The sequence below is a fragment of the Ranitomeya variabilis genome, chromosome 2 (assembly GCF_051348905.1).
Source record: "Ranitomeya variabilis isolate aRanVar5 chromosome 2, aRanVar5.hap1, whole genome shotgun sequence".
NCBI classification, from domain to species: Eukaryota; Metazoa; Chordata; class Amphibia; order Anura; family Dendrobatidae; genus Ranitomeya; species Ranitomeya variabilis.
Window position 1 is genome coordinate 231,740,759 of NC_135233.1, and position 27,836 is coordinate 231,768,594.

The window sequence follows — 27,836 nt, forward strand, 5'->3', positions numbered from 1 at the left end:
TGGCAGCCATACTGATACTTCAGCTTGTGTTTTCTACATTCCTCACATAGAATATCAATATTTTACAATGTGAGGCGCTTAAAGGGCAGCTCCATTTCTACATTCTTATTTACATAAAACATTGATGCTCTGTTCACATCAAGAGCTGCATGTAAAACGTTGCTGATGTTCAGTTGAATGTGGGAGCTCAATGTGAGAGTTACATTAGGCCTCTTTTATAAAGTGATCTATTTAAAGGGAAACCTTGCTTTTACTCTTAGTCTTCAACTCAAAATGCATATCCTCCACTCGCATACAAATCTGCATCCCAGAGTGTGGTAGATTGCGGGAGCTCACAGGAAAGTCGCAATCTTACACTTAAGTTTTAGGACCCCATGTTTGGTAGCAAAGCTACAGTCTGTACGAGATCACTGAGTAGGACTCTAAATGCAGCTTTGGTTGCGAATGGAGGACACATGTTGTAAGATGATGTACCAGGGAGGGATACATGGAATAATTCCGTAAAAAAAAAAGGGATTACCTTTTATTCCCATTTTGGCCGCAAACATCAGAGAGATTCCCACCGGAAGACCAATGATGTAAAAGCCAACAGCATGAAAAATGGCCCCGATTTTCTGCTTTCCAGTGCCACGCAGAACGCCAGAACATGTGGCCTACAAGAAAAGACACAATACAGAACGAATCATCATCAAATTACAATAATCTGGCATCAAAGATAAACAAATGGATGAAACGTCTTTGTGTTTACTCTGACCTCATGACAAAACTTTCTGTTCTTAATTGTAACAAGTGTAGTTTTATTACAAGGGCATTATTTGGGTCAGTATAGATCAATGTCCATCATCATCTTGCACAATGCCCCTATGATATTGTTAAAGGATGGCCACAGCCCGGACAAGAAGTTGTGGGATCTGCATTTATAAAGAAAAAAAAAATCTCACCACACATGCATCAAGAAGATGACACCCAGCATATATAGGAAGAACGTAGCTGACCAGCTTCACTATATACCTATAGGACAGAGATTATTATCATTTTATTTATATAGCACCATTAATTCCATGGTGCTGTACATCAGAAAGGGGTTACATACAGAGTTACAGATATAGTTTACAGTACTCAAATTTACGATGACAGACTGATACAGAGGGGAGAGGACCGTGTCCTTGCGGACTTACATTCTACGACTACTCTCTATAATTGTACTTCACACCCTCATACATAAAACACACCTTACTTCTCTCTTTAAAGGGTGTCTCCATCTTTACATATACAAATATGCTCGACTATACTGCAGAGCTGCACTCTCTATTCTGCTGGTGCAGTCACTGTGTACATACATTACATTATTGATCCTGAGTTACATCCTGTATTATACCCCAGAGCTGCACTCGCTGTTCTGCTGGTGCAGTCACTTTGTACATACATTACATTACTGATCCTGAGTTACATCCTGTATTATACCCCAGAGCTGCACTCACTATTCTGCTGGTGCAGTCACTGTGTACATACATTAGATTACTGATCCTGAGTTACATCCTGTATTATACCCCAGAGCTGCACTCACTGTTCTGCTGGTGCAGTCACTGTGTACATACATTACATTACTGATCCTGAGTTACATCCTGTATTATACCCCAGAGCTGAACTCACTATTCTGCTGGTGCAGTCACTGTGTACATACATTACATTACTGATCCTGAGTTACATCCTGTATTATACTCCAGAGCTGCACTCATTATTCTGCTGCAGCAGTCACTGTGTACATACATTACATTACTGATCCTGAGTTATATCCTGTATTATACTCCAGAGCTGCACTCATTATTCTGCTGGTGCAGTCACTGTGTACATACATTACATTACTGATCCTGACTTATATCCTGTATTATACCCCAGAGCTGCACTCACTATTCTGCTGCAGCAGTCACTGTGTACATACATTACTGATCCTGACATATCCTGTATTATACTCCAGAGCTGCACTCATTATTCTGCTGCAGCAGTCACTGTGTACATACATTACATTACTGATCCTGAGTTATATCCTGTATTATACTCCAGAGCTGCACTCATTATTCTGCTGGTGCAGTCACTGTGTACATACATTACTTATCCTGTACTGATCCCGAGTTACATCCTGTATTATACCCCAGAGCTGCACTCACTATTCTGCTGGTGCAGTCACTGAGTACATACAGTACTGATCCTGCACTGATTATGTGAACTCATCTAATGTAGCACAGACTTAGGGTACCGTCACACAGTGCCATTTTCATCGCTACGACGGTACGATTCGTGACGTACTAGCGATATCGTTACGATATCGCAGTGTCTGACACGCAGCAGCGATCAGGGACCCTGCTGAGAATCGTACGTCGTAGCAGATCGTTTGGAACTTTCTTTCGTCGCTTGATCACCCGCTGTCATCGCTGGATCGTTGTGTGTGACACCGATCCAGCGATGTGTTCGCTTGTAACCAGGGTAAACATCGGGTAACTAAGCGCAGGGCCGCGCTTAGTAACCCGATGTTTACCCTGGTTACCAGCGTAAACGTAAAAAAAACAAACAGTACATACTCACATTCCGGTGTCTGTCCTCCGGCGTCTCAGCTTCTCTGCACTGTGAGCGCCTGCCGGCCGGAAAGCGAGCACAGCGGTGACGTCTGACGTCACCGCTGTGCTTTCCGGCTATGGTGCTTACACAGTGGAGAGAAGCAGAACGCCGGGGGACAGACACCGGAATGTAAGTATGTACTGTTTGTTTTTTTTACGTTTACGCTGATAACCAGGGTAAACATCGGGTTACTAAGCGCGGCCCTGCGCTTAGTAACCCGATGTTTACCCTGGTTACCCGGGGACTTCGGCATCGCTCCAGCGCCGTGATTGCAAAGTGTGACCGCAGTCTACGACGCTGGAGCGATAATCATACGACGCTGCGACGTCACGGATCGTGCCGTCGTAGCGATCAAAATTGCACTGTGTGACAGTACCCTAACATCTTTAGGTCTCGGGGTGAAAGCGCTGTAGAGCCATAGCTTGCTGACTGTTTCCCGTGTCAAGCTTTATAGACAGCATGCACTGAAGAATCAGAGCAGGCTTCAGACTGAAGCATAAACCATGGCGGTATATCTGCTTGGATATTATATGTCTTGTGATAATACGTTTAAAGGAACAGCGCCCCTCTTACTCATCTGAAGTGAATATGTAGGCGATCACGTTCTTCAGGCTGAGTAGCAGGATGCTAGAGATCAGGGCACAGAATTCTGTAGCAAAAAAAGGCTATTTCAGAAGACTGTAAATATGATTACATTAGTAAGGACAGTGCAAGGATCGTGGAAAGGTGGGATGGCAGCTGCGGATATGTGGCAGAAGCCACAGCAGCACAGAGTGTTTCAGATGACAGCTGTGTCCTTGTGTGTGATGTTTGTGCAGCTATTTTCTTCATTACCTGTCATTGATATGGCGACAAGCATGGATTTCTTGGCTTGTACAATGTCTCCTGCCCCGAGGGCGTGACCCACCCGGACGCTGGTCGCGATGCCGAACCCCATTGGCACCTGTAGAGCAGAAATAGTGCAGCATTATAAGACCCACCTCAGCGGATTCTGCCCCGTGTGGACCCTCAGTTAGGGGCTGCTTCTCATGAATCATGGCAGGGGATTATACAGACGAGGGTAAGATGAGAGAAAAGAATGTGGGTCCTTACCATGAAGACAATGATCGCCAACTGATAGATAACTGTTTGAGCCCCGAGATCTTCCATGCTGAGGACCCCTGAGGGGATGGAGAATCATTATAGCCCGCTATGTATTATTACAGGGTCCTTCTGGGATTGGCATACACACTGGTATACAGCGCACACCGCTTATCCCAAGGAGAAAGCAAAGCATCCGACTACGGAGGGGCTTCTGGAACTTACCCGACAATATGGTTCCAATCTCAAATGCCCACCATTCTATACAGACCATGAGCATGCTGGGAATGGCGAGTCGGATGAAGGGACCCCAGTCCTCAAAGCAGGCCATGGACCACCCTGGGAAAAGCTGCAGTTAGGCCCCATTCACCATGTAATTTTATATTCATTTCTCATGTGTGATGTCAGTGAATGGAAACCATGGTAATCTGTCAGTGTCTGCACTGATACACTGCAACAACCGTCAGCACAAGCCACCTGTTTATCTCACAGGATTGTTTAGACTGAAGCCATTGTAACAAATCCTCAACTGTGAGATGTGTTGGGTCTCGTCAGGTTTCGGTTTGTTCATGACAGATCTGGCCAAAAATACCAAACACCGTGGTGGAAACCAGGCTGACCCCATTATGGTGTCCCGCATGCAGGGTGTCCGGCACATCCATCTTCGGAACAAAAATCTGGAAATAATGCACATGTGAGCAGAGCCTTTTCGTCAACTCATGATGTAAGCCGTAGCGTTTCCATTCACTGCCAGCAACCAGAGATCTTGCAAATGGTAAACATTAAAAACAGAGTTCAATTTAACTATTGCATTTGCACCTTTTTTTGTGTGTTTTTCTCGTTTTTTCATTTGCGCTGTATTCTTTTACTTTGCACCTTTTATTTTGTCTATTTCTACTGCAAGAGAGGTTTGGAGTTTCCAAATACACTGCTCAAAAAAATAAAGGGAAGACTTAGGGTACGTGCCCACGATCAGGAATTTCTGTGGTATTGATGCTGCTTATTTATGCAGAGTCAAAACCGCAGCAGCCAGATGTTACAGCAGAGTGGATGGGATGTGTATGTGCACCTGTGGATCACTGACATGGGGCGCATCTTTCAGGACTACAGCATGCGAATGTCTCTTTTGGAGACGCTAGTCTCCGCAACAGAAATTACATCAATACAGGTCAGTGAACACATGCAGATTTACCTGCATTCAATAGAACACAGTGATTTGGATCATGGGCACATAGCCTGAAACAGCACGATGTTAATCACACTTCTGTGAAATCAGACAACGGGTAGAAATGGTAGGCAATTAACAAGACACCCCCTATAAAGGAGTGGTTCTGCAGGGGGTGACCACAGACCATTTCTCTGTTCTCATCCTTTTTGGCTGTTGTTTTGGTCACTTTTGTATTTTGTGATTGCTCTCACCCCTAGAGGTACTGTACTGTAGCATGAGGTGGTGTCTACAACCCACAGAAGTATCTCAGGTAGTGCAGCTCATCCAGGATACCAATACCAGGAGACATGGAAGGGGCAACAACCCAGCAGCTGGACCGCTACCTCCTCCTTTGTGAAAGGAGGAGCAGTGCCAGAGCCCTACAAAATGACCTCCAGCAGGCCACTAACATCCATGTGTCTGCTCAAACTGAGGATGGTATGAGGACCTGACTTGTGCTTACAGCCCAACACCGTGCAGGATGCTTGGCACTTGCCACAGAACACCAGAATTGGCAAATTTGCCACTGGCGCCCTGTGCTCTTCATGGATAAGAGCAGGTTCACACTGAGCGCATGTGACAGAGTCTGGAGATGCTGTGGAGAACATTCTGCTGCCTTCAACATCCTTCAGCATGACCAATTTGGCAGTTGATCAGTAATGATGTGGGGTGGCAGTTCTTTGGAGGGCCATACAGCCCCCCCATGTACTAGCCAACGTTACCCTGACTACCATTAGGTACCAGGATGAGATCCTCAGACCCATTGTGATACCATATGCAAGTGCACTGGGCCCTGGGTTCCTTCTGATGCAGGACAATGTTAGGTTTCATGTGGCTGAAATGTGCCAGCAGTTCCTGCATGAAGAAGGCATTGAAGCTATGGACTGGCCCGCCCGTTCCCCAGCACTGAATCCAACCGATCACATCCTGGACATCATTTCTCATTTCATCCACCAACGTCACGTTGCAACACAGACTGTCCAGGAGTTGGCAGATGCTTTAATCCAGGTCTGGGAGGAGATCCCTCAGGAGACCATCCGCTGCCTCATCAGGAGCATGCCCAGGCATTGTAGGGAGATCATACAGGCACGTGGAGGCCACACACACTACTGAGCATCATTTCCTTGTCTTGAGGCATTTCTACTATACTAAAGTTGGATCAGCCTGCAATTTAATTTTTGCACTTTGATTTTGAGTATCATTCCAACGCCAGACTTCCGTGGGATATTAGTTGTGATTTACGTTGATCATTTTTATGTTTTATTGTTCTCAACACATTCCACTATGTAATGAATAAAGATTTACAACTGGAATATTTCATTCAGTGATATCTAGGATGTGGGATTTTAGTGTTCCCTTTATTTTATTGAGCAGTTTATATTCGACTAATTCATCAATAGAGACTTTAAGAAGTTGCAACATTTGGACCAAATGTCCCTCTGGGAGTAATTTTATCGTAGACATTTCAGCACAAATTTTACAAATTTTTAGCAGAAGATTCAACTTTTTGAGCTGAGAAGTCCAAAACAGTTTAAAGACAAAAATAAATAGCATTTTTTTAAATTAGCGCAAAATTCATCAATTCAAGAATTTGGTGCAAAAAATATCAACCAATATCAATATGAAAAAATGGGCAAAAATAGCACAAATTAGACCAATGGATGCCCTGAAACATCTCCCACTTTGGCCATCCTATTGAGGAACACTATGGTTAGCCTTTAGCCTGATAACAGAGAACAATAGAATGAATTGGAAAGTACAAAGAATGAGCAGAGCAAGTATTATACTAATATACGATTCAGGACTTGAGCTCTGCAGGCCCCTACCTCCCCATGTGTCCACGTGGAGCTTCCTGCACAGGATGTAGAAGAATAACAGAACCGCCTGGATGTACTGAGATAATGTATTGGCCAAGGCCGAGCCCCTGGGGAGAAAAAAGAAAAACTTTCCTACACCTGTGGCCAGGACAGGAGTTCTTCAAAATATTGACAGCCCCTTTAATTGCCATTCATTCCTAAAATTTTCAAAAAATATCCTTCAAGCTCCATGATGTTTAAGTTCTGACTTTTTGAAACACTAAAATAAAAAAAAAACTACTTAAGTTTGGTATTGCCTTAATCATGCAGACCTGGAGAATCATGTTACCAATTCAGTTTTTGGTGGTCATTCTGCTTTCCAGGGAACTGATATTTGAAATTATTAACATTAACAGAAGAGTACAATTTTACATTTATCGAGCAGCTTTAGGGTGCAGCCATCCGCAACCCCCCCATAGTAATATTCCAGCAGTACGTACATGACCCCCAGACTCAGGATGTACATGAAAATGTAGTTGATGACTGCATTGAACAGGTTGGCAATGAATCCAGATAAGACTTGAGGAAAAATAACTCCCTGTAGAAAGACAAGATGAAGATAAGGACGTATACAGTCAGTAGGGGGCGCTAATGTCAGGACTGAATATATGGTATACGGTTTGTAGAGGCGCTAATGTCAGGACTGAGTATATGGTATACTATCTGTAGGGGGCGCTAATGTGAGGTCTGAGTATATGGTATACGGTCTGTAGGGGAACAGCTAATGTCAGGTCTGAATATATGGTATACGGTCTGTAGGGGCGCTAATGTCAGGACTGAGTATATGGCATACCGTCTGTAGGGGAGCTAATGTCAGGACTGAGTATATGGTATACGATCTGTAGGGGAGCTAATGTCAGGACTGAGTATATGGTATACGGTCTGTAGGGGAGCTAATGTCAGGACTGAGTATATGGTATACGGTCTGTAGGGGAGCTAATGTCAGGACTGAGTATATGGTATACGGTCTGTAGGGGGCGCTAATGTCAGGATTGAGTATATGGTATACTATCTGTAGGGGGCGCTAATGTGAGGTCTGAATATATGGTATACGGTCTGTAGGGGCGCTAATGTCAGGATTGAGTATATGGTATACTATCTGTAGGGGGCGCTAATGTGAGGTCTGAATATATGGTATATGGTCTGTAGGGGAACAGCTAATGTCAGGTCTGAATATATGGTATACGGTCTGTAGGGGCGCTAATGTCAGGACTGAGTATATGGTATACGATCTGTAGGGGCGCTAATGTCAGGACTGAGTATATGGTATACGATCTGTAGAGGCGCTAATGTCAGGACTGAGTATATGGTATACGGTCTGTAGGGGCGCTAATGTCAGGACTGAGTATATGGTATACGATCTGTGGGGGAGCTAATGTCAGGACTGAGTATATAGTATACGGTCTGTAGGGGAGCTAATGTCAGGTCTGAGTATATGGTATACGGTCTGTAGAGGAGCTAATGTCTGGACTGAGTATATGGTATACGGTCTGTAGAGGCGCTAATGTCAGGACTGAGTATATGGTATACGATCTGTAGCGGAGCTAATGTCAGGACTGAGTATATGGTATATGGTCTGTAGAGGCACTAATGTCAGGACTGAGTATATGGTATATGGTCTGTAGGGGCTCTAATGTCAGGACTGAGTATATGGTATACGGTCTGTAGCGGAGCTAACATCAGGACTGAGTATATGGTATACGGTCTGTAGGGGAGCTAATGTCAGGACTGAGTATATGGTATACGGTCTGTAGCGGAGCTAACATCAGGACTGAGTATATGGTATACGATCTGTAGGGGAGCTAATGTCAGGACTGAGTATATGGTATACGGTCTGTAGGGGAACAGCTAATGTCAGGTCTGAGTATATGGTATACGGTCTGTAGGGGCTCTAATGTCAGGACTGAGTATATGGTATACGGTCTGTAGGGGAGCTAATGTCAGGACTGAGTATATGGTATACGATCTGTAGGGGAGCTAATGTCAGGTCTGAGTATATGGTATACGATCTGTAGCGGCTCTAATGTCAGGACTGAGTATATGGTATACGATCTGTAGCGGAGCTAATGTCAGGACTGAGTATATGGTATACGGTCTGTAGGGGAACAGCTAATGTCAGGTCTGAGTATATGGTATACGGTCTGTAGGGGCTCTAATGTCAGGACTGAGTATATGGTATACGGTCTGTAGGGGAGCTAATATCAGGACTGAGTATATGGTATATGGTCTGTAGAGGCGCTAATGTCAGGACTGAGTATATGGTATACGATCTGTAGCGGAGCTAATGTCAGGACTGGGTATATGGTCTGTAGAGGCACTAATGTCAGGACTGAGTATATGGTATACGGTCTGTAGGGGCTCTAATGTCAGGACTGAGTATATGGTATACGGTCTGTAGGGGCTCTAATGTCAGGACTGAGTATATGGTATACGATCTGTAGGGGCTCTAATGTCAGGACTGAGTATATGGTATACGGTCTGTAGCGGAGCTAACATCAGGACTGAGTATATGGTATATGGTCTGTAGGGGCTCTAATGTCAGGACTGAGTATATAGTATACGATCTGTAGGGGCGCTAATGTCAGGTCTGAGTATATGGTATGCGGTCTGTAGGGGCTCTAATGTCAGGACTGAGTATATGGTATACGGTCTGTAGGGGAGCTAATGTCAGGACTGAGTATATGGTATACGGTCTGTAGGGGAGCTAATGTCAGGACTAAGTATATGGTATACGGTCTGTAGGGGAGCTAATGTCAGGACTGAGTATATGGTATACAATCTGTAGGGGCGCTAACATCAGGACTGAGTATAAGGTATACGGTCTGTAGGGGAGCTAATGTCAGGACTGAGTATATGGTATATGGTCTGTAGGGGCTCTAATGTCAGGACTGAGTATATGGTATACGGTCTGTAGGGGCGCTAATGTCAGGACTGAGTATATGGCATACGGTCTGTAGGGGAGCTAATATCAGGACTAAGTATATGGTATACGGTCTGTAGGGGGCGCTAATGTCAGTACTGAGTATATGGTATACGGTCTGTAGGGGCTCTAATGTCAGGACTGAGTATATGGTATACGGTCTGTAGGGGAGCTAATGTCAGGACTGAGTATATGGTATACGATCTGTAGGGGAGCTAATGTCAGGACTGAGTATATGGTATATGGTCTGTAGGGGCGCTAATGTCAGGACTGAGTATATGGTATACGGTCTGTAGGGGAGCTAATGTCAGGACTGAGTTTATGGTATACGGTCTGTAGGGGCTCTAATGTCAGTACTGAGTATATGGTATACGGTCTGTAGGGGCTCTAATGTCAGGACTGAGTATATGGTATATGGTCTGTAGGGGGCGCTAATGTCAGGACTGAGTATATGGTATACGGTCTGTAGAGGCGCTAATGTCAGGACTGAGTATATGGTATACGATCTGTAGCGGAGCTAATGTCAGGACTGAGTATATGGTATATGGTCTGTAGAGGCGCTAATGTCAGGACTGAGTATATGGTATATGGTCTGTAGGGGCTCTAATGTCAGGACTGAGTATATGGTATACGGTCTGTAGGGGCTCTAATGACAGGACTGAGTATATGGTATACGATCTGTAGGGGCTCTAATGTCAGGACTGAGTATATGGTATACGGTCTGTAGCGGAGCTAACATCAGGACTGAGTATATGGTATACGGTCTGTAGGGGAGCTAATGTCAGGACTGAGTATATGGTATACGATCTGTAGGGGAGCTAATGTCAGGACTGAGTATATGGTATATGGTCTGTAGGGGCTCTAATGTCAGGACTGAGTATATGGTATACGGTCTGTAGGGGCTCTAATGTCAGGACTGAGTATAATGTATACGGTCTGTAGGGGAGCTAATATCAGGACTAAGTATATGGTATACGGTCTGTAGGGGCTCTAATGTCAGGACTGCGTATATGGTATACGATCTGTAGGGGAGCTAAAGTCAGGACTGAGTATATGGTATACGGTCTGTAGGGGCTCTAACGTCAGGACTGAGTATATGGTATACGATCTGTAGGGGCGCTAACGTCAGGACTGAGTATATGGTATACGATCTGTAGGGGCGCTAACGTCAGGACTGAGTATATGGCATACGGTCTGTAGGGGAGCTAATGTCAGGACTGAGTATATGGCATACGGTCTGTAGGGGAGCTAATATCAGGACTGAGTATATGGTATACGGCAGGGGTGTCAAACTGCATTCCTCAAGGGCTGCAAACAGGTCATGTTTTCAGGATTTCCTTGTATTGCACAGGTGATCATTTAATCACCTGCACAGAATGATTCCAGTACCTTGTGCAATGAGAAGGAAATCTTGAAAACACGCATGGTTTGAGGCCCTCGAGGAATGCAGTTTGACACCCCTGGTATACGGTCTGTAGGCGCTCTAATGTTAGGACTGAGTATATGGTATACGGTCTGTAGGGGCTCTAAAGTCAGGACTGAGTATATGGTATACGATCTGTAGAGGCGCTAACGTCAGGACTGAGTATATGGTATACGGTCTGTAGGGGCGCTAACGTCAGGACTGAGTATATGGTATACGGTCTGTAGGGGAGCTAATGTCAGGACTGAGTATATGGCATACGGTCTGTAGGGGAGCTAATGTCAGGACTGAGTATATGGTATACGATCTGTAGGGGAGCTAATGTCAGGACTGAGTGTATGGTATACGGTCTGTAGGGGAGCTAATGTCAGGACTGAGTATATGGTATACGGTCTGTAGGGGAGCTAATGTCAGGACTGAGTATATGGTATACGGTCTGTAGGGGGCGCTAATGTCAGGATTGAGTATATGGTATACTATCTGTAGGGGGCGCTAATGTGAGGTCTGAATATATGGTATACGGTCTGTAGGGGCGCTAATGTCAGGATTGAGTATATGGTATACTATCTGTAGGGGGCGCTAATGTGAGGTCTGAATATATGGTATATGGTCTGTAGGGGAACAGCTAATGTCAGGTCTGAATATATGGTATACGGTCTGTAGGGGCGCTAATGTCAGGACTGAGTATATGGTATACGATCTGTAGGGGCGCTAATGTCAGGACTGAGTATATGGTATACGATCTGTAGAGGCGCTAATGTCAGGACTGAGTATATGGTATACGATCTGTGGGGGAGCTAATGTCAGGACTGAGTATATAGTATACGGTCTGTAGGGGAGCTAATGTCAGGTCTGAGTATATGGTATACGGTCTGTACAGGAGCTAATGTCTGGACTGAGTATATGGTATACGGTCTGTAGAGGCGCTAATGTCAGGACTGAGTATATGGTATACGATCTGTAGCGGAGCTAATGTCAGGACTGAGTATATGGTATATGGTCTGTAGAGGCGCTAATGTCAGGACTGAGTATATGGTATATGGTCTGTAGGGGCTCTAATGTCAGGACTGAGTATATGGTATACGGTCTGTAGCGGAGCTAACATCAGGACTGAGTATATGGTATACGGTCTGTAGGGGAGCTAATGTCAGGACTGAGTATATGGTATACGGTCTGTAGCGGAGCTAACATCAGGACTGAGTATATGGTATACGATCTGTAGGGGAGCTAATGTCAGGACTGAGTATATGGTATACGGTCTGTAGGGGAACAGCTAATGTCAGGTCTGAGTATATGGTATACGGTCTGTAGGGGCTCTAATGTCAGGACTGAGTATATGGTATACGGTCTGTAGGGGAGCTAATGTCAGGACTGAGTATATGGTATACGATCTGTAGGGGAGCTAATGTCAGGTCTGAGTATATGGTATACGATCTGTAGGGGCTCTAATGTCAGGACTGAGTATATGGTATACGGTCTGTAGGGGCTCTAATGTCAGGACTGAGTATATGGTATACGGTCTGTAGGGGAGCTAATATCAGGACTGAGTATATGGTATATGGTCTGTAGAGGCGCTAATGTCAGGACTGAGTATATGGTATACGATCTGTAGCGGAGCTAATGTCAGGACTGGGTATATGGTCTGTAGAGGCGCTAATGTCAGGACTGAGTATATGGTATATGGTCTGTAGGGGCTCTAATGTCAGGACTGAGTATATGGTATACGGTCTGTAGGGGCTCTAATGTCAGGACTGAGTATATGGTATACGATCTGTAGGGGCTCTAATGTCAGGACTGAGTATATGGTATACGGTCTGTAGCGGAGCTAACATCAGGACTGAGTATATGGTATATGGTCTGTAGGGGCTCTAATGTCAGGACTGAGTATATAGTATACGATCTGTAGGGGCGCTAATGTCAGGTCTGAGTATATGGTATACGGTCTGTAGGGGCTCTAATGTCAGGACTGAGTATATGGTATACGGTCTGTAGGTGAGCTAATGTCAGGACTGAGTATATGGTATACGGTCTGTAGGGGAGCTAATGTCAGGACTAAGTATATGGTATACGGTCTGTAGGGGAGCTAATGTCAGGACTGAGTATATGGTATACAATCTGTAGGGGCGCTAACATCAGGACTGAGTATAAGGTATACGGTCTGTAGGGGAGCTAATGTCAGGACTGAGTATATGGTATATGGTCTGTAGGGGCTCTAATGTCAGGACTGAGTATATGGTATACGGTCTGTAGGGGCGCTAATGTCAGGACTGAGTATATGGCATACGGTCTGTAGGGGAGCTAATATCAGGACTAAGTATATGGTATACGGTCTGTAGGGGAGCTAATGTCAGGACTGAGTATATGGTATATGGTCTGTAGGGGCGCTAATGTCAGGACTGAGTATATGGTATACGGTCTGTAGGGGAGCTAATGTCAGGACTGAGTTTATGGTATACGGTCTGTAGGGGCTCTAATGTCAGTACTGAGTATATGGTATACGGTCTGTAGGGGCTCTAATGTCAGGACTGAGTATATGGTATATGGTCTGTAGGGGAGCTAATGTCAGGACTGAGTATATGGTATACGATCTGTAGCGGAGCTAATGTCAGGACTGAGTATATGGTATATGGTCTGTAGAGGCGCTAATGTCAGGACTGAGTATATGGTATACGGTCTGTAGAGGCGCTAATGTCAGGACTGAGTATATGGTATACGGTCTGTAGCGGAGCTAACATCAGGACTGAGTATATGGTATACGGTCTGTAGGGGAGCTAATGTCAGGACTGAGTATATGGTATACGATCTGTAGGGGAGCTAATGTCAGGACTGAGTATATGGTATATGGTCTGTAGGGGCTCTAATGTCAGGACTGAGTATATAGTATACGGTCTGTAGGGGCTCTAATGTCAGGACTGAGTATAATGTATACGGTCTGTAGGGGAGCTAATATCAGGACTAAGTATATGGTATACGGTCTGTAGGGGCTCTAATGTCAGGACTGCGTATATGGTATACGATCTGTAGGGGAGCTAAAGTCAGGACTGAGTATATGGTATACGGTCTGTAGGGGCTCTAACGTCAGGACTGAGTATATGGTATACGATCTGTAGGGGCGCTAACGTCAGGACTGAGTATATGGCATACGGTCTGTAGGGGAGCTAATGTCAGGACTGAGTATATGGCATACGGTCTGTAGGGGAGCTAATATCAGGACTGAGTATATGGTATACGGCAGGGGTGTCAAACTGCATTCCTCAAGGGCTGCAAACAGGTCATGTTTTCAGGATTTCCTTGTATTGCACAGGTGATCATTTAATCACCTGCACAGAATGATTCCAGTACCTTGTGCAATGAGAAGGAAATCTTGAAAACACGCATGGTTTGAGGCCCTCGAGGAATGCAGTTTGACACCCCTGGTATACGGTCTGTAGGCGCTCTAATGTTAGGACTGAGTATATGGTATACGGTCTGTAGGGGCTCTAAAGTCAGGACTGAGTATATGGTATACGATCTGTAGAGGCGCTAACGTCAGGACTGAGTATATGGTATACGGTCTGTAGGGGCGCTAACGTCAGGACTGAGTATATGGTATACGGTCTGTAGGGGAGCTAATGTCAGGACTGAGTATATGGTATACGGTCTGTAGGGGCGCTAACGTCAGGACTGAGTATATGGTATACGGTCTGTAGAGGCGCTAACGTCAGGACTGAGTATATGGTACACGGTCTGTAGGGGAGCTAATGTCAGGACTGAGTATATGGCATACGGTCTGTAGGGGAGCTAATATCAGGACTGAGTATATGGTATACGGCAGGGGTGTCAAACTGCATTCCTCAAGGGCTGCAAACAGGTCATGTTTTCATGATTTCCTTGTATTGCACAGGTGATCATTTAATCACCTGCCCAGAATGATTCCAAGCACCTTGTGCAATGAGAAGGAAATCTTGAAAACACGCATGGTTTGAGGCCCTCGAGTAATGCAGTTTGACACCCCTGGTATACGGTCTGTAGAGGCGCTAATGTAAGGACTGAGTATATGGTATACGGTCTGTAGGGGAGCTAATGTCAGGACTGAGTATATGGTATACGATCTGTAGAGGCGCTAACGTCAGGACTGAGTATATTCTGGTTAGGATATTCATAGCCATGTACCTGAGGAGGTGGACAGGACGTCCACGAAACGCATAGTTTTATAGCCCCGAATAAAGTATGCACTTCTTCTGAACTCTGTGATTCCCTTGCCTGATTTTGGAGGAGCGCGGAATTGTCGGCATCTTGAATATTCTATCCAGAATTTCTTGAAGATCCTTCGCGGGTTTGGTGCCATCTGCAGCCCTCCTATCACACTTACTATATGTGTGGTGCATACTCACAACGTGTAAAGGGGAGAATTTTACATTACAGTAAACTAATTGTTATTTTGGTAACTGCGCTATTGCGCCCCTCTCTTTACCGTTTCTAGGACTGGCATACATGGCATATATGGCATACGGTCTGTTGACACGCTAATGTCAGGACTGAGTATATTGTTTACAGTCTGTAGGGCAGCTAATGTGAGGTCTGAGTATATGGTATACGGTCTGTAGGGGGCGCTAATGTCAGGACTGAGTATATGGTATACGATCTGTAGGGGAGCTAATGTCAGGACTGAGTATATGGTATACGGTCTGTAGGGGCTCTAATGTCAGGACTGAGTATATGGTATACGGTCTGTAGGGGCTCTAATGTTAGGACTGAGTATATGGTATACGGTCTGTAGGGGACGCTAATGTTAGGACTGAGTATATGGTATACGGTCTGTAGGGGACGCTAATGTCAGGACTGAGTATATGGTATACGGTCTGTAGGGGGCGCTAATGTCAGGTCTGAGTATATGGTATACGGTCTGTAGGGGCTCTAATGTCAGGACTGAGTATATGGTATACGGTCTGTAGGGGAGCCAATGTCAGGACTGAGTATATGGTATACGGTCTGTAGGGGGCGCTAATGTCAGGTCTGAGTATATGGTCTATAGGCGGTGCTCACGTCAGGACTGGATACACAGTCATTATCAAGCTTTAATATCAGGACTGAGTATAAAGGCTAATGTCAGGATTGAGTACATGGTCTGTAGGGGGCACTATTGTCAGACTGGGTGTATGGTCATTAGTAAGCAGTATCGTCAGGATTAACTATACAGTCTGTAGGGACACTATTGTCAGCACTGGGTATGGTCATTAGGAGGCGCTAACGTTAGGACAGACTATACGGTCTGTAAGGGGGCACAAATGTCAGGACTATGTATGCCGTCTATTGGTGGTGCTAATGTTAGTACTGAGTATACGGTATACAGTCAGTAGGAGGCTGAGTAGGTCAAAGTAAAAAGAGCAATTCCAAGGAAAATTGATCAAAATTTGTGCCAAAGGGGAGCAGGTGCCTATAACAACCAACCCATCAGACTGCAGCTCTTATTTGTCATAGGTCATTTTGAAATTCAAACGAGTTCTGACTGGTTGCTATGAGAAACTGCAGAGTGTGATGAGAAACTGTGAAGTGTGACAAGACACCTCCTGAATCTGCACCGTGAGAGGATGTCGCATGTGTGGTACCGTGCAGGACGGCAGCGTTCACAGTACCTGGTTCTGTAAGTATTTAGCCTGAAGCTGGTATAAAAACGAGGCCTGGGAGAAAATAGAGAAGCCATGATATGTCACCTGGAAATGGGGAATCGGGACCAGACCAAAGTAACAACATAAGAGACATAATGACAAAACTGTACCCCAAGTGTCCTTATGCTTTACCCCAAGTGTCAGCGACATTATCCTGTACCCCGAGTGTCAGCGTCATTATCCTGTACCCCAAGTGTCAGCGACATTATCCTGTACCCCGAGTGTCAGCGTCATTATCCTGTACCCCAAGTGTCAGCGACATTATCCTGTACCCCGAGTGTCAGCGTCATTATCCTGAACGCCACATATCAGCGTCATTATCCCATACTCCGAATATCAGTGTCATTATCGTATACCCAAAGCATTACCGTCATTATCCTGTACCCCAAGTGTCAGCGTCATTATCCTGTACCCCGAGTGTCAGCATCATTATCCTGTACCCCGAGTGTCCACGTCATTATCGTGTACCCCGAGTGTCAGTGTCATTATCTTGTACCCCGAGTGTCAGCGTCATTACCCTGAACCCCGAGTGTCAGCATTATTATCCTGTACCCCGAGTGTCAGTGTCATTATCCTGTACCCCGAGTGTCAGTGTCATTATCCTGTACCCCGAGTGTCCACGTCATTATCGTGTACCCCGAGTGTCAGTGTCATTATCTTGTACCCCGAGTGTCAGCGTCATTACCCTGAACCCCGAGTGTCAGCATTATTATCCTGTACCCCGAGTGTCAGTGTCATTATCCTGTACCCCGAGTGTCAGTGTCATTATCCTGTACCCCGAGTGTCAGTGTCATTATCCTGTACCCCGAGTGTCAGCGTCATTAAACTGTACCCCGAGTGTCAGCGTCATTATCCTGTACCCCGAGTGTCAGTGTCATTATCCTGTACCCCGAGTGTCAGTGTCATTATCCTGTACCCCGAGTGTCAGCGTCATTATCCTGTACCCCGAGTGTCAGCGTCATTAAACTGTACCCCGAGTGTCAGCGTCATTATCCTGTGCCCCAAGTGTCAGCGTCATTACCCTGTATCCCGAGTGTCAGCGTCATTATCCTGTACCCCGAGTGTCAGTGTCATTATCCTGTACCCCGAGTGTCAGCGTCATTATCCTGAACGCCACGTATCAGCGTCATTATCCTGTACCCCGAGTGTCGATGTCACTATCGTGAACGCCACATATCAGCGTCATTATCCCATACTCCGGATATCAGTGTCATTATCGTATACCCAAAGCATTAGCGTCATTATCCTGTACCCCCAGTGTCAGCGTCATTATCATGTACTCCGAGTGTCAGTGTCATTATGCTGTACCCCGAGTGTCAGTGACATTATCCTGTACCTCAAGTGTCAGCGTCATTATCTTGTACCCCGAATGACAGTGACATTATCTTGTACCCCGAGTGTCAGCGTCATTATCCTGTACCTCAAGTGTCAGAACCATTATCCTGTACTCCGAGTGTCAGCGTCATTATCTTGTACCCCGAGTGTCAGCGTCATTATCCTGTACCCCGAGTGTCAGCGTCATTATCTTGTACCCCGAGTGTCAGCGTCATTATCCTGTACCCCAAGTGTCAGCGTCATTATCCTGTACCCCGAGTGTCAGCGTCATTATCCTGTGCCCCGAGTGTCAGTGTCATTATCCTGAACGCCACATATCAGCGTCATTATCCCATACTCCGAATATCAGTGTCATTATCGTATACCCAAAGCATTACCGTCATTATCCTGTACCCCAAGTGTCAGCGTCATTATCCTGTACCCCGAGTGTCAGCATCATTATCCTGTACCCCGAGTGTCCACGTCATTATCGTGTACCCCGAGTGTCAGTGTCATTATCTTGTACCCCGAGTGTCAGCGTCATTACCCTGAACCCCGAGTGTCAGCATTATTATCCTGTACCCCGAGTGTCAGTGTCATTATCCTGTACCCCGAGTGTCAGTGTCATTATCCTGTACCCCGAGTGTCCACGTCATTATCGTGTACCCCGAGTGTCAGTGTCATTATCTTGTACCCCGAGTGTCAGCGTCATTACCCTGAACCCCGAGTGTCAGCATTATTATCCTGTACCCCGAGTGTCAGTGTCATTATCCTGTACCCCGAGTGTCAGTGTCATTATCCTGTACCCCGAGTGTCAGTGTCATTATCCTGTACCCCGAGTGTCAGCGTCATTAAACTGTACCCCGAGTGTCAGCGTCATTATCCTGTACCCCGAGTGTCAGTGTCATTATCCTGTACCCCGAGTGTCAGTGTCATTATCCTGTACCCCGAGTGTCAGCGTCATTATACTGTACCCCGAGTGTCAGCGTCATTAAACTGTACCCCGAGTGTCAGCGTCATTAAACTGTACCCCGAGTGTCAGCGTCATTATCCTGTGCCCCAAGTGTCAGCGTCATTACCCTGTATCCCGAGTGTCAGCGTCATTATCCTGTACCCCGAGTGTCAGTGTCATTATCCTGTACCCCGAGTGTCAGCGTCATTATCCTGAACGCCACGTATCAGCGTCATTATCCTGTACCCCGAGTGTCGATGTCACTATCGTGAACGCCACATATCAGCGTCATTATCCCATACTCCGGATATCAGTGTCATTATCGTATACCCAAAGCATTAGCGTCATTATCCTGTACCCCCAGTGTCAGCGTCATTATCATGTACTCCGAGTGTCAGTGTCATTATGCTGTACCCCGAGTGTCAGTGACATTATCCTGTACCTCAAGTGTCAGCGTCATTATCTTGTACCCCGAATGACAGTGACATTATCTTGTACCCCGAGTGTCAGCGTCATTATCCTGTACCTCAAGTGTCAGAACCATTATCCTGTACTCCGAGTGTCAGCGTCATTATCTTGTACCCCGAGTGTCAGCGTCATTATCCTGTACCCCGAGTGTCAGCGTCATTATCCTGTGCCCCGAGTGTCAGTGTCATTATCCTGAACGCCACATATCAGCGTCATTATCCCATACTCCGAATATCAGTGTCATTATCGTATACCCAAAGCATTACCGTCATTATCCTGTACCCCAAGTGTCAGCGTCATTATCCTGTACCCCGAGTGTCAGCATCATTATCCTGTACCCCGAGTGTCCACGTCATTATCGTGTACCCCGAGTGTCAGTGTCATTATCTTGTACCCCGAGTGTCAGCGTCATTACCCTGAACCCCGAGTGTCAGCATTATTATCCTGTACCCCGAGTGTCAGTGTCATTATCCTGTACCCCGAGTGTCAGTGTCATTATCCTGTACCCCGAGTGTCCACGTCATTATCGTGTACCCCGAGTGTCAGTGTCATTATCTTGTACCCCGAGTGTCAGCGTCATTACCCTGAACCCCGAGTGTCAGCATTATTATCCTGTACCCCGAGTGTCAGTGTCATTATCCTGTACCCCGAGTGTCAGTGTCATTATCCTGTACCCCGAGTGTCAGTGTCATTATCCTGTACCCCGAGTGTCAGCGTCATTAAACTGTACCCCGAGTGTCAGCGTCATTATCCTGTACCCCGAGTGTCAGTGTCATTATCCTGTACCCCGAGTGTCAGTGTCATTATCCTGTACCCCGAGTGTCAGCGTCATTATACTGTACCCCGAGTGTCAGCGTCATTAAACTGTACCCCGAGTGTCAGCGTCATTAAACTGTACCCCGAGTGTCAGCGTCATTATCCTGTGCCCCAAGTGTCAGCGTCATTACCCTGTATCCCGAGTGTCAGCGTCATTATCCTGTACCCCGAGTGTCAGTGTCATTATCCTGTACCCCGAGTGTCAGCGTCATTATCCTGAACGCCACGTATCAGCGTCATTATCCTGTACCCCGAGTGTCGATGTCACTATCGTGAACGCCACATATCAGCGTCATTATCCCATACTCCGGATATCAGTGTCATTATCGTATACCCAAAGCATTAGCGTCATTATCCTGTACCCCCAGTGTCAGCGTCATTATCATGTACTCCGAGTGTCAGTGTCATTATGCTGTACCCCGAGTGTCAGTGACATTATCCTGTACCTCAAGTGTCAGCGTCATTATCTTGTACCCCGAATGACAGTGACATTATCTTGTACCCCGAGTGTCAGCGTCATTATCCTGTACCTCAAGTGTCAGAACCATTATCCTGTACTCCGAGTGTCAGCGTCATTATCTTGTACCCCGAGTGTCAGCGTCATTATCCTGTACCCCGAGTGTCAGCGTCATTATCTTGTACCCCGAGTGTCAGCGTCATTATCCTGTACCCCAAGTGTCAGCGTCATTATCCTGTACCCCGAGTGTCAGCGTCATTATCCTGTGCCCCGAGTGTCAGTGTCATTATCCTGTACCCCGAGTGTCAGTGTCATTATCATGTACCCCGAGTGTCAGCGTCATTATCCTGTACCCCGAGTGTCAGTATAGTTATACCCCTGTGCTCCTTCCCTCTTGGGACCACCATACATGTCTACATTCAGCAGGTGGTGTGAGATGCTGATCTTCTTACCGGAAGGGCTGGAATGAATATGAAGACGTAATTCTGAGTCAATCTATAAGGAAAAAGACATGATATAATTGATGGCATTTGAGTCTAATTACACAGATGCCCCCCAGGGCTGTGGACAGTGGTCTCTATTCTGCAGTATTGGGTCCTCGTTGTGTGTGATGCAATGTTGAGACCTCATGTGACCCAGATAGTGATCCTTCTGATGGACTTTGGTGAAACCTGCTAATTTTGCGTCACCCAGATTCAACTTTCTACAGGATGGGACATTAATGTCTGGTACAGGGGAAGAACACAGCCCCCCTGACATCCCACCTGGTGGTGCCACAGGGGGTGATGCATAATACAGGGAATACCTCGTACCCTAGTATCTGCCCCTTCAGGCCCTGCACATATGTATCACCTCGACACTTCTGGGTCCTGCCGGCAAAGGAGAAGTATTGGTTCTGTATTCACAAATAGGGCCCAGCAGGGGAAACAGAACAGGAGTAGGATGAGGATCCCTCTCTGCAGGATAGTGCCAATCATCTTCAGGTTCTTGCTACCATAGTTCTGAAAAATAAATCTGTTTTACCAAATCTCCCTGCATGTTCAGTGTCTGCATTCTGGGAAATGCTAGCTGTCACCAGGAAACAATAGAATAACTGGTCCCTGCATGATAGAAGCTTGGCTATGCTTCTAAGGGCATGCTTGACAACTGGCTTGCTGACTCATTCCAGTAGGAACTAACAGATTTTCCAGAACTGTATTAAATGCGCAATAACAAGGATACATTTACTGACCTGCGACATTAGTGTATCACATGCACCGGCCAACCCTGACCCCACTGCGACTCCCGTAATATTTACCACCTGTAAGAGAGAAGCAGTTGTAGAAGAATATACATAGGATCCATATCTATCTGTCTTTAAAGGATAGTGCGCCTATTGTGCAGGACACTGGTGGGGGTTATAAGTGCCGCACCCCACAGATTGCACACATTTATATTAGATCGGAATAGATATCAATTTACCGCAATTGCTAGTGACACCGCGTCTAGCTCCAACTTTCCCAAATGTCCGCAAAATATGGAGCTCACCACACTTATCATGAAAGACATCAATTGTGACAGGAACTGAAGAGAGAAAACAGGATAATGGTGTTATACATTTTCTGTGTATAATTTGTAGGAAAGGTCCTGCATAGCAGGTATGTGTCACTGAAGTGGCAGGCCTCGGTAATGTGAAGTCTGGACCCATAGGTTTAATGAGAGGGTTTTTATATGACTGGATTTTGGGTCCGGGATTTAGGAGCAACCAAAAGATCCTTAGCGGGAAAGGTCGCTCCGATACTCCAGTCTGGGTCTTACAGACCTAACAGTCAGCTGCATTAGAGTGCGTTGTGTTGGAGCTGGAGAAAGACTGTTAATGATGGATAGTCTATGCTAGAGACTGAGAAGTGCCTGTAATACCAAGTTGGTGAGACCGTGTGTTTTACTTTGCCTTACCTAGAGAAAGGACTGTTTGGTTATTCATTTGTGCTGAAGAAAGGCTGTTTTCCATTTGGAGCTGTAAAGTTTATGAAGGACAGTAAGCTTTATTCTGTTTTAATATAAAAACCCTGTGTGTGTCCAAGCTGCTATCAGAGAGCAGAAATCCCTACATTTGGTATTTGAATGTGCACAGCCTCAAAGAGCACAAGTGATTACAGGTTAACTGCTTTATGACCTTGGATGTATAGGTTTGTCCAAGGTCGCCTCCCCTTGTTTGATGCTGGCTCCGGCAGTGAGCCCGCAACATTTCTGGCACATGTGAGCTGATTTTATCACATGTGCCCCTAACAGCCGCGGATGGAATCGTGATCCACCCGTGGCTGTTAACATGTTAAATGCCGCTGTCAATCTCTGACAGCGGCATTTAACATGATCACTCCGGAAGCGCGTCACAAACCCCACCCATCAGCGCCCGTGTCACATGACCGCAGGTCACCAATGGATTCCCACAACAACCCGGGGTCTGCAGGAGACCCTTGTGGTTGTCATCGCCGAAACTGCTATGAGCGCCACTCAGTGGCAGGCACTAATTGTAGATGAGTATTTTAGCTACACATAGAGGGGCTGAAGTACTGCTATGTGTAGCACAAGCGATCAGGAGATCGCAGCTTCTAGTTTCTCATGGAGACTATTTAGGCCAGTAAAAAGTAAAAAAAAAAAAAAAAAAAGTGTTTAACCCCTCTCTGACAGAGTAAGTAATAATACGTCCACACGTCCTGGTACGTATTGACGCGGGACATATTATTACTGCATCGAGATCGTGCGCACACACAGGCTGTGCGTGTGCGATCGCCGCTGGGTGTCGGCTGATTCTGACAGCTGACACCCAGCACTCAGTGCTAGGAGCGGCCCCACAATCCAATTCAACGTGATCACAGCATTCCGAGAGCAGGCAGAGGGATGACAGTCCCTCTGCCCTTGGATTGGAGACCCCGCAATGCGGAGTCCCGGTCATTGTCATGGTGATCCAATGTTTTCATGAAGACATCCGGGTCACCAGAGTTAGGAAAGTTGCTAGATCATGCTGTGGTAGTTCAACTCTCGTGGTGGTATATGGAGGTAGAAAATAGGAACACTTCTCTTTAAATCTTGGTTGGTTTATTATAAGACAGCATAAACCAATAAGAGGGGAAATAAACAGCCTTTCCGGCTAAAGCAGGAAAACAACAAAGAAAGCAAAACGCTGCAACACAGTCCATAAATTGCAGGTGGCATCCCGCTCTGGAGCAATACAGGTTCAGTCTTTCCTCCCCAAGACACAAACCACTGGAAACTCCTCTCTCCAGTCTTGCTGACCCAAGACTGCCTCTAGAGCTCATTTATTTAAACCCCTGACCATGTGACGCCATTAACCACAGTGACACATATCTCCCGTCTATTACATTACCGGTGACTTTATCACATATCCCCTCCTCTCCCAAAAGCCGGTGGTTTTGGCACCTTCACTCGCTAAATAGGGGAGTCTGGACAGGGCATCTGCATTCCCGTTCAACTTTCCTGGCCTATGCTCGATGTGAAAAGTGAAATCTTGGAGGTCTAAGAACCATCTAGTTACCTTAGAATTGTTACCCATCTTTTTCCCTCAACCACCTCAGAGGGGCTTGGTCGGATACCAGCTTAAACCTACGGCCTAACAATATCTCAGGGTATCTACGGCCCTCTTCATGGCTAAGCACTCCTTCTCGACGATGGCATAGTTTCTCTCACATGAAGAGAGCTTCTGGCTCAGATACAGGATGGGATTCACTCCCTGAGACAGCACAGCTTCCAAGCTGACTTCTAACGCATCTGTCTGGACCACGAACTCCTTGCTGAAGTCTGGTACGACCAGAACCGGATGTTTAAACAGAGCCTGCTTCAGCTCCTGGAATGCCATCTCCGTCTCAGCAGAACATTTATTCAACGACGATCTGGTGCCTTGAAGGAGGTCTGTCAATGGCGCTGCAACCATGGCAAACCTTGTTATAAACCGCAGGTAGTAACCCACAATTCCAAGAAACGCTCTCACTTGCTTCTTGGAAAGCGGTTGTTCTTGTTTATCTGGGGTTTGATTTCGCCCCTCCCAGCAACATAGCCTAGGTATTTAGCCTTTTCCTTTCCTATGGCACATTTTTGGGGGTTTATGGTGAACCCTGCATTCCTCAACGCATTCAGAACTGCCTGTATCTTTGGTAGATGACTACCCCAGTCAGGGCTGAAGACCACAATGTCATCTAGGTAAGCGGCGGCCTACTTCTTATGCGGAGACAGGACCCGATCCATAGGCCTCTGGAAGGCTGCTGGAGCCCCCTGTAGTCCGGCAGGCATTTTGGTTTATTGGAAACACCCACCAGGCATTGAGAATGCTGTCTTCTCCTTAGCACTCCGGGACATGGGGATCTGTCAGTAGCCCTTCGTCAGGTCAAGGGTTGGAATGTACCTCGCGGTTCTCAGTATCTCAATGAATTCATCCACCCAGGACATCGGATATGCATCACATTTGGAGACCTCATTCAGTTTGCGGTAATCATTGCAAAACTGCCACTCATCGTCGGGCTTCGGCACGAGGATTATGGGACTCAAACATCCACTTTTCAACTCCTCAATCACTCCAAGGTCTAGCATCCTCTTCGCCTCATTGGCTATTGCCTCCTGACCTGCTTCGGAAATTATATAGGACCTGAGGTTCACCCTTGCACGTGGCCCTGTTAACAAGTCATGCTCGACCACCTGCGTATATCCTGGCAAATCAGAGAACAGGTCACGGTTCTGCTGCAACAGTTCCCAACACTGTTGTCTCTGGGCCAGCGTGAGAGTCTCTGCAATGGTGACATCATCCACTTTGGCTTTGCGATTGGCTCCCAGGCGAGGGGTTTCCAGCGACTCCCGATCTCGCTATGGCTTGAGCAAGGTCACATGCTATATTTGGTGTGGCTTCCTTCGGTCTGGCTGATGTACCTTGTAATTCACCTCGTTCAATTTTTCAACCACCTCATATGGGCCTTTCCACTTGGCTAGCAACTTGCTCTCCACTGTGGGGATTAGCACTAGCGCTTGGTCCCTGAAGAAGATGCTCCTTCATGATTGGCATCAATTTCGCCATCCTCTCCTGTAACTGGGCAACATGTTCTATGACGCTCCGGTGTGGTGTGACCTCGGCTTCACTGGTTTCCTTGTCAATGTCCAGGAGCCCTTGCGGATGTTGACCATACAGGAGCTCGAACAGCGGGAAGCCAGTAGAAGCTTGTGGAACTTCTCTGATTGAGAAGAGCAGAAATGGAAGCAGATAGTCCAAGTCTCAACTGTCATTCTCAGTGACCTTCTTGAGCATCACCTTCACGGTCTTATTGAAGTGCTCTACTAGGCTGTCTGTCTGTGGATTGCAGACTGAGGGTCGCAGCTGGGCAATCTGAAGGACCTTACACATCTCCATCATTACCTTGCTCATGCGAAAATATTAACAAGTACCCGCGTGATACAGTTGGCTGAGGAGTTTCTTAGTGGTACTGCTTCAGGGTACCAGGTCGCATAGTCCATGACCACTAACATGTATTGGTGCCCTCGTGCAGATATAACTAGATGTCCCACTAGATCCATGGTATTACCGGTAACGGAACTAGGGGACTTTGGAAGGAAGTAAAGGGAGTGGTTATCTGGCAGGTGGGGCAGAACCCACAATAATTTAGGATCTCCTGGTAATACCCCAGCCAATAGAACCTCTGCATTATTCTTTCCTGCATTTTCTCTACCGCCAGATGTCTCCCCAAAACATATGAATGGGCCAGGTTCAAAACCCTCCACCAGTAGGGACCTGGAATCAGGAGCTGCTCCACTATCTCCCCTCAGTGTGGTCACCCGATACAGTAACTCGCCATTAACGGCAAAGCGTGGGAACCTGGTGTCAGCCCCCTGGCTCTTGAGCAGCCCCATCTATCACAAACACATTTTCGAATTCACCTTTTAGAGTAAGATCCCGCATTTGAGCAGAGCCAACATTTTCCCCAGAAACCCCCAGATCAGGAACCTCGGCTTCACTGACCACCATCTCATCCTCGTCACCAGCCAGGACACAAAAGGGGAACTCTTCCACCTCTAGCTATGACTGGGATTGATCAGGGTTGCATTGGCTTCTGTATGAGTCACTTAGCATCCCAGCCTTTCCCCACAAGTCCCAAAACAGGCTGAAGTCCCGCCCGATTATCATGGGGTGTAGCAAGTTTGTTTTTATATACACTCTGGCAACGGGGTAGTCCTTGGCATCACCGTGGATACAGCGCACACCAAACTCCCCGAGTCAATAGGCCTGACACCAGCACCCCATTTATGGTCATGGGACATGACTGTGGCCTATCTCCGGGCTGAATGGTCCACACTGCATGCACGATAAGCAAAATACAAGCAGCGCCTGCCTAGGCTGCAATCCATCTGCTCAGAAGACAAAAGACAATGGGCCGCCATGTGTTCAGGACCGTGACACCACCAACAGATCACGTCTTTACCAGCAGTCTTTTGCAAGCCATCAATGGCTCCTTGGGGCATTGAACTTCCCCCAGTGGTGGCTCTGCTACCTCTCTTTTGGGACTCGGGCTCCCGATGGGTACCCCAGTATGGAGATGCACCACCCCCCATCTTCCTTAGGGACCTCTCGACCACCTGGTACCTTTTTACTAAGCCGACCAGGTCATCCGCATTTCGGGGATCCCCCTGGACAACCCATGTCTGTACCGGCCTTGGAAAGGAATGGATAAATCTGTCCATTACAACCCGCTCCACTGACTGGGCTGGGGTGGAGGACGCCGGCTGCAACCATTTCTGCACTAGATGCAGCAAGTCGAACATTTGGGAGCAAGGAGGTTTATCACATGCCCAGTGATGAACCCTTTGTGCTCGGACAGACATAGTCACCCCTGAGTGTGCCAGAATATCAGTTTTAAGTTTGTCATATTTCCGGGCATCTTGTAAAGCCAGGTCATAATAGGCCTTCTGAGGCTCGCTGGTTAAATAGGGGGCCAGCACCTCCACCCACTGGTCTGGTGGCAATCTCTCTCGCTCCGCTACCAGCTCAAAAACAGTCAGAAATGCCTCTATATCATCACCCTGGCTCATTTTCTGCATCGCTC

At 46.6% G+C, this 27,836-nt stretch overlaps 1 protein-coding gene across 5 annotated transcripts in view; it reads right to left on the bottom strand.

The window, feature by feature from the left end:
- The window catches only part of LOC143805114 (multidrug and toxin extrusion protein 1-like), a 148,481-nt gene that overhangs the window by 1,546 nt on the left and 119,099 nt on the right, over window positions 1–27,836 (bottom strand). For 3 of the 5 annotated variants that reach the window (XM_077283986.1, XM_077283988.1, XM_077283984.1), the window contains exons 3-15: window positions 22,219–22,320; window positions 21,989–22,057; window positions 21,610–21,758; window positions 21,210–21,252; window positions 16,718–16,762; window positions 7,200–7,297; window positions 6,730–6,827; window positions 3,922–4,035; window positions 3,709–3,776; window positions 3,451–3,559; window positions 3,190–3,265; window positions 942–1,011; window positions 521–653 (exon numbers count right to left, since the gene is read on the bottom strand). In XM_077283986.1, the coding sequence (XP_077140101.1) occupies window positions 521–653; window positions 942–1,011; window positions 3,190–3,265; window positions 3,451–3,559; window positions 3,709–3,776; window positions 3,922–4,035; window positions 6,730–6,827; window positions 7,200–7,297; window positions 16,718–16,762; window positions 21,210–21,252; window positions 21,610–21,758; window positions 21,989–22,057; window positions 22,219–22,320 (1,174 nt within the window). The remainder of the gene's footprint in view (window positions 1–520; window positions 654–941; window positions 1,012–3,189; window positions 3,266–3,450; window positions 3,560–3,708; window positions 3,777–3,921; window positions 4,036–6,729; window positions 6,828–7,199; window positions 7,298–16,717; window positions 16,763–21,209; window positions 21,253–21,609; window positions 21,759–21,988; window positions 22,058–22,218; window positions 22,321–27,836) is intronic. The other 2 variants (XM_077283989.1, XM_077283987.1) reach the window with 2 other exon arrangements.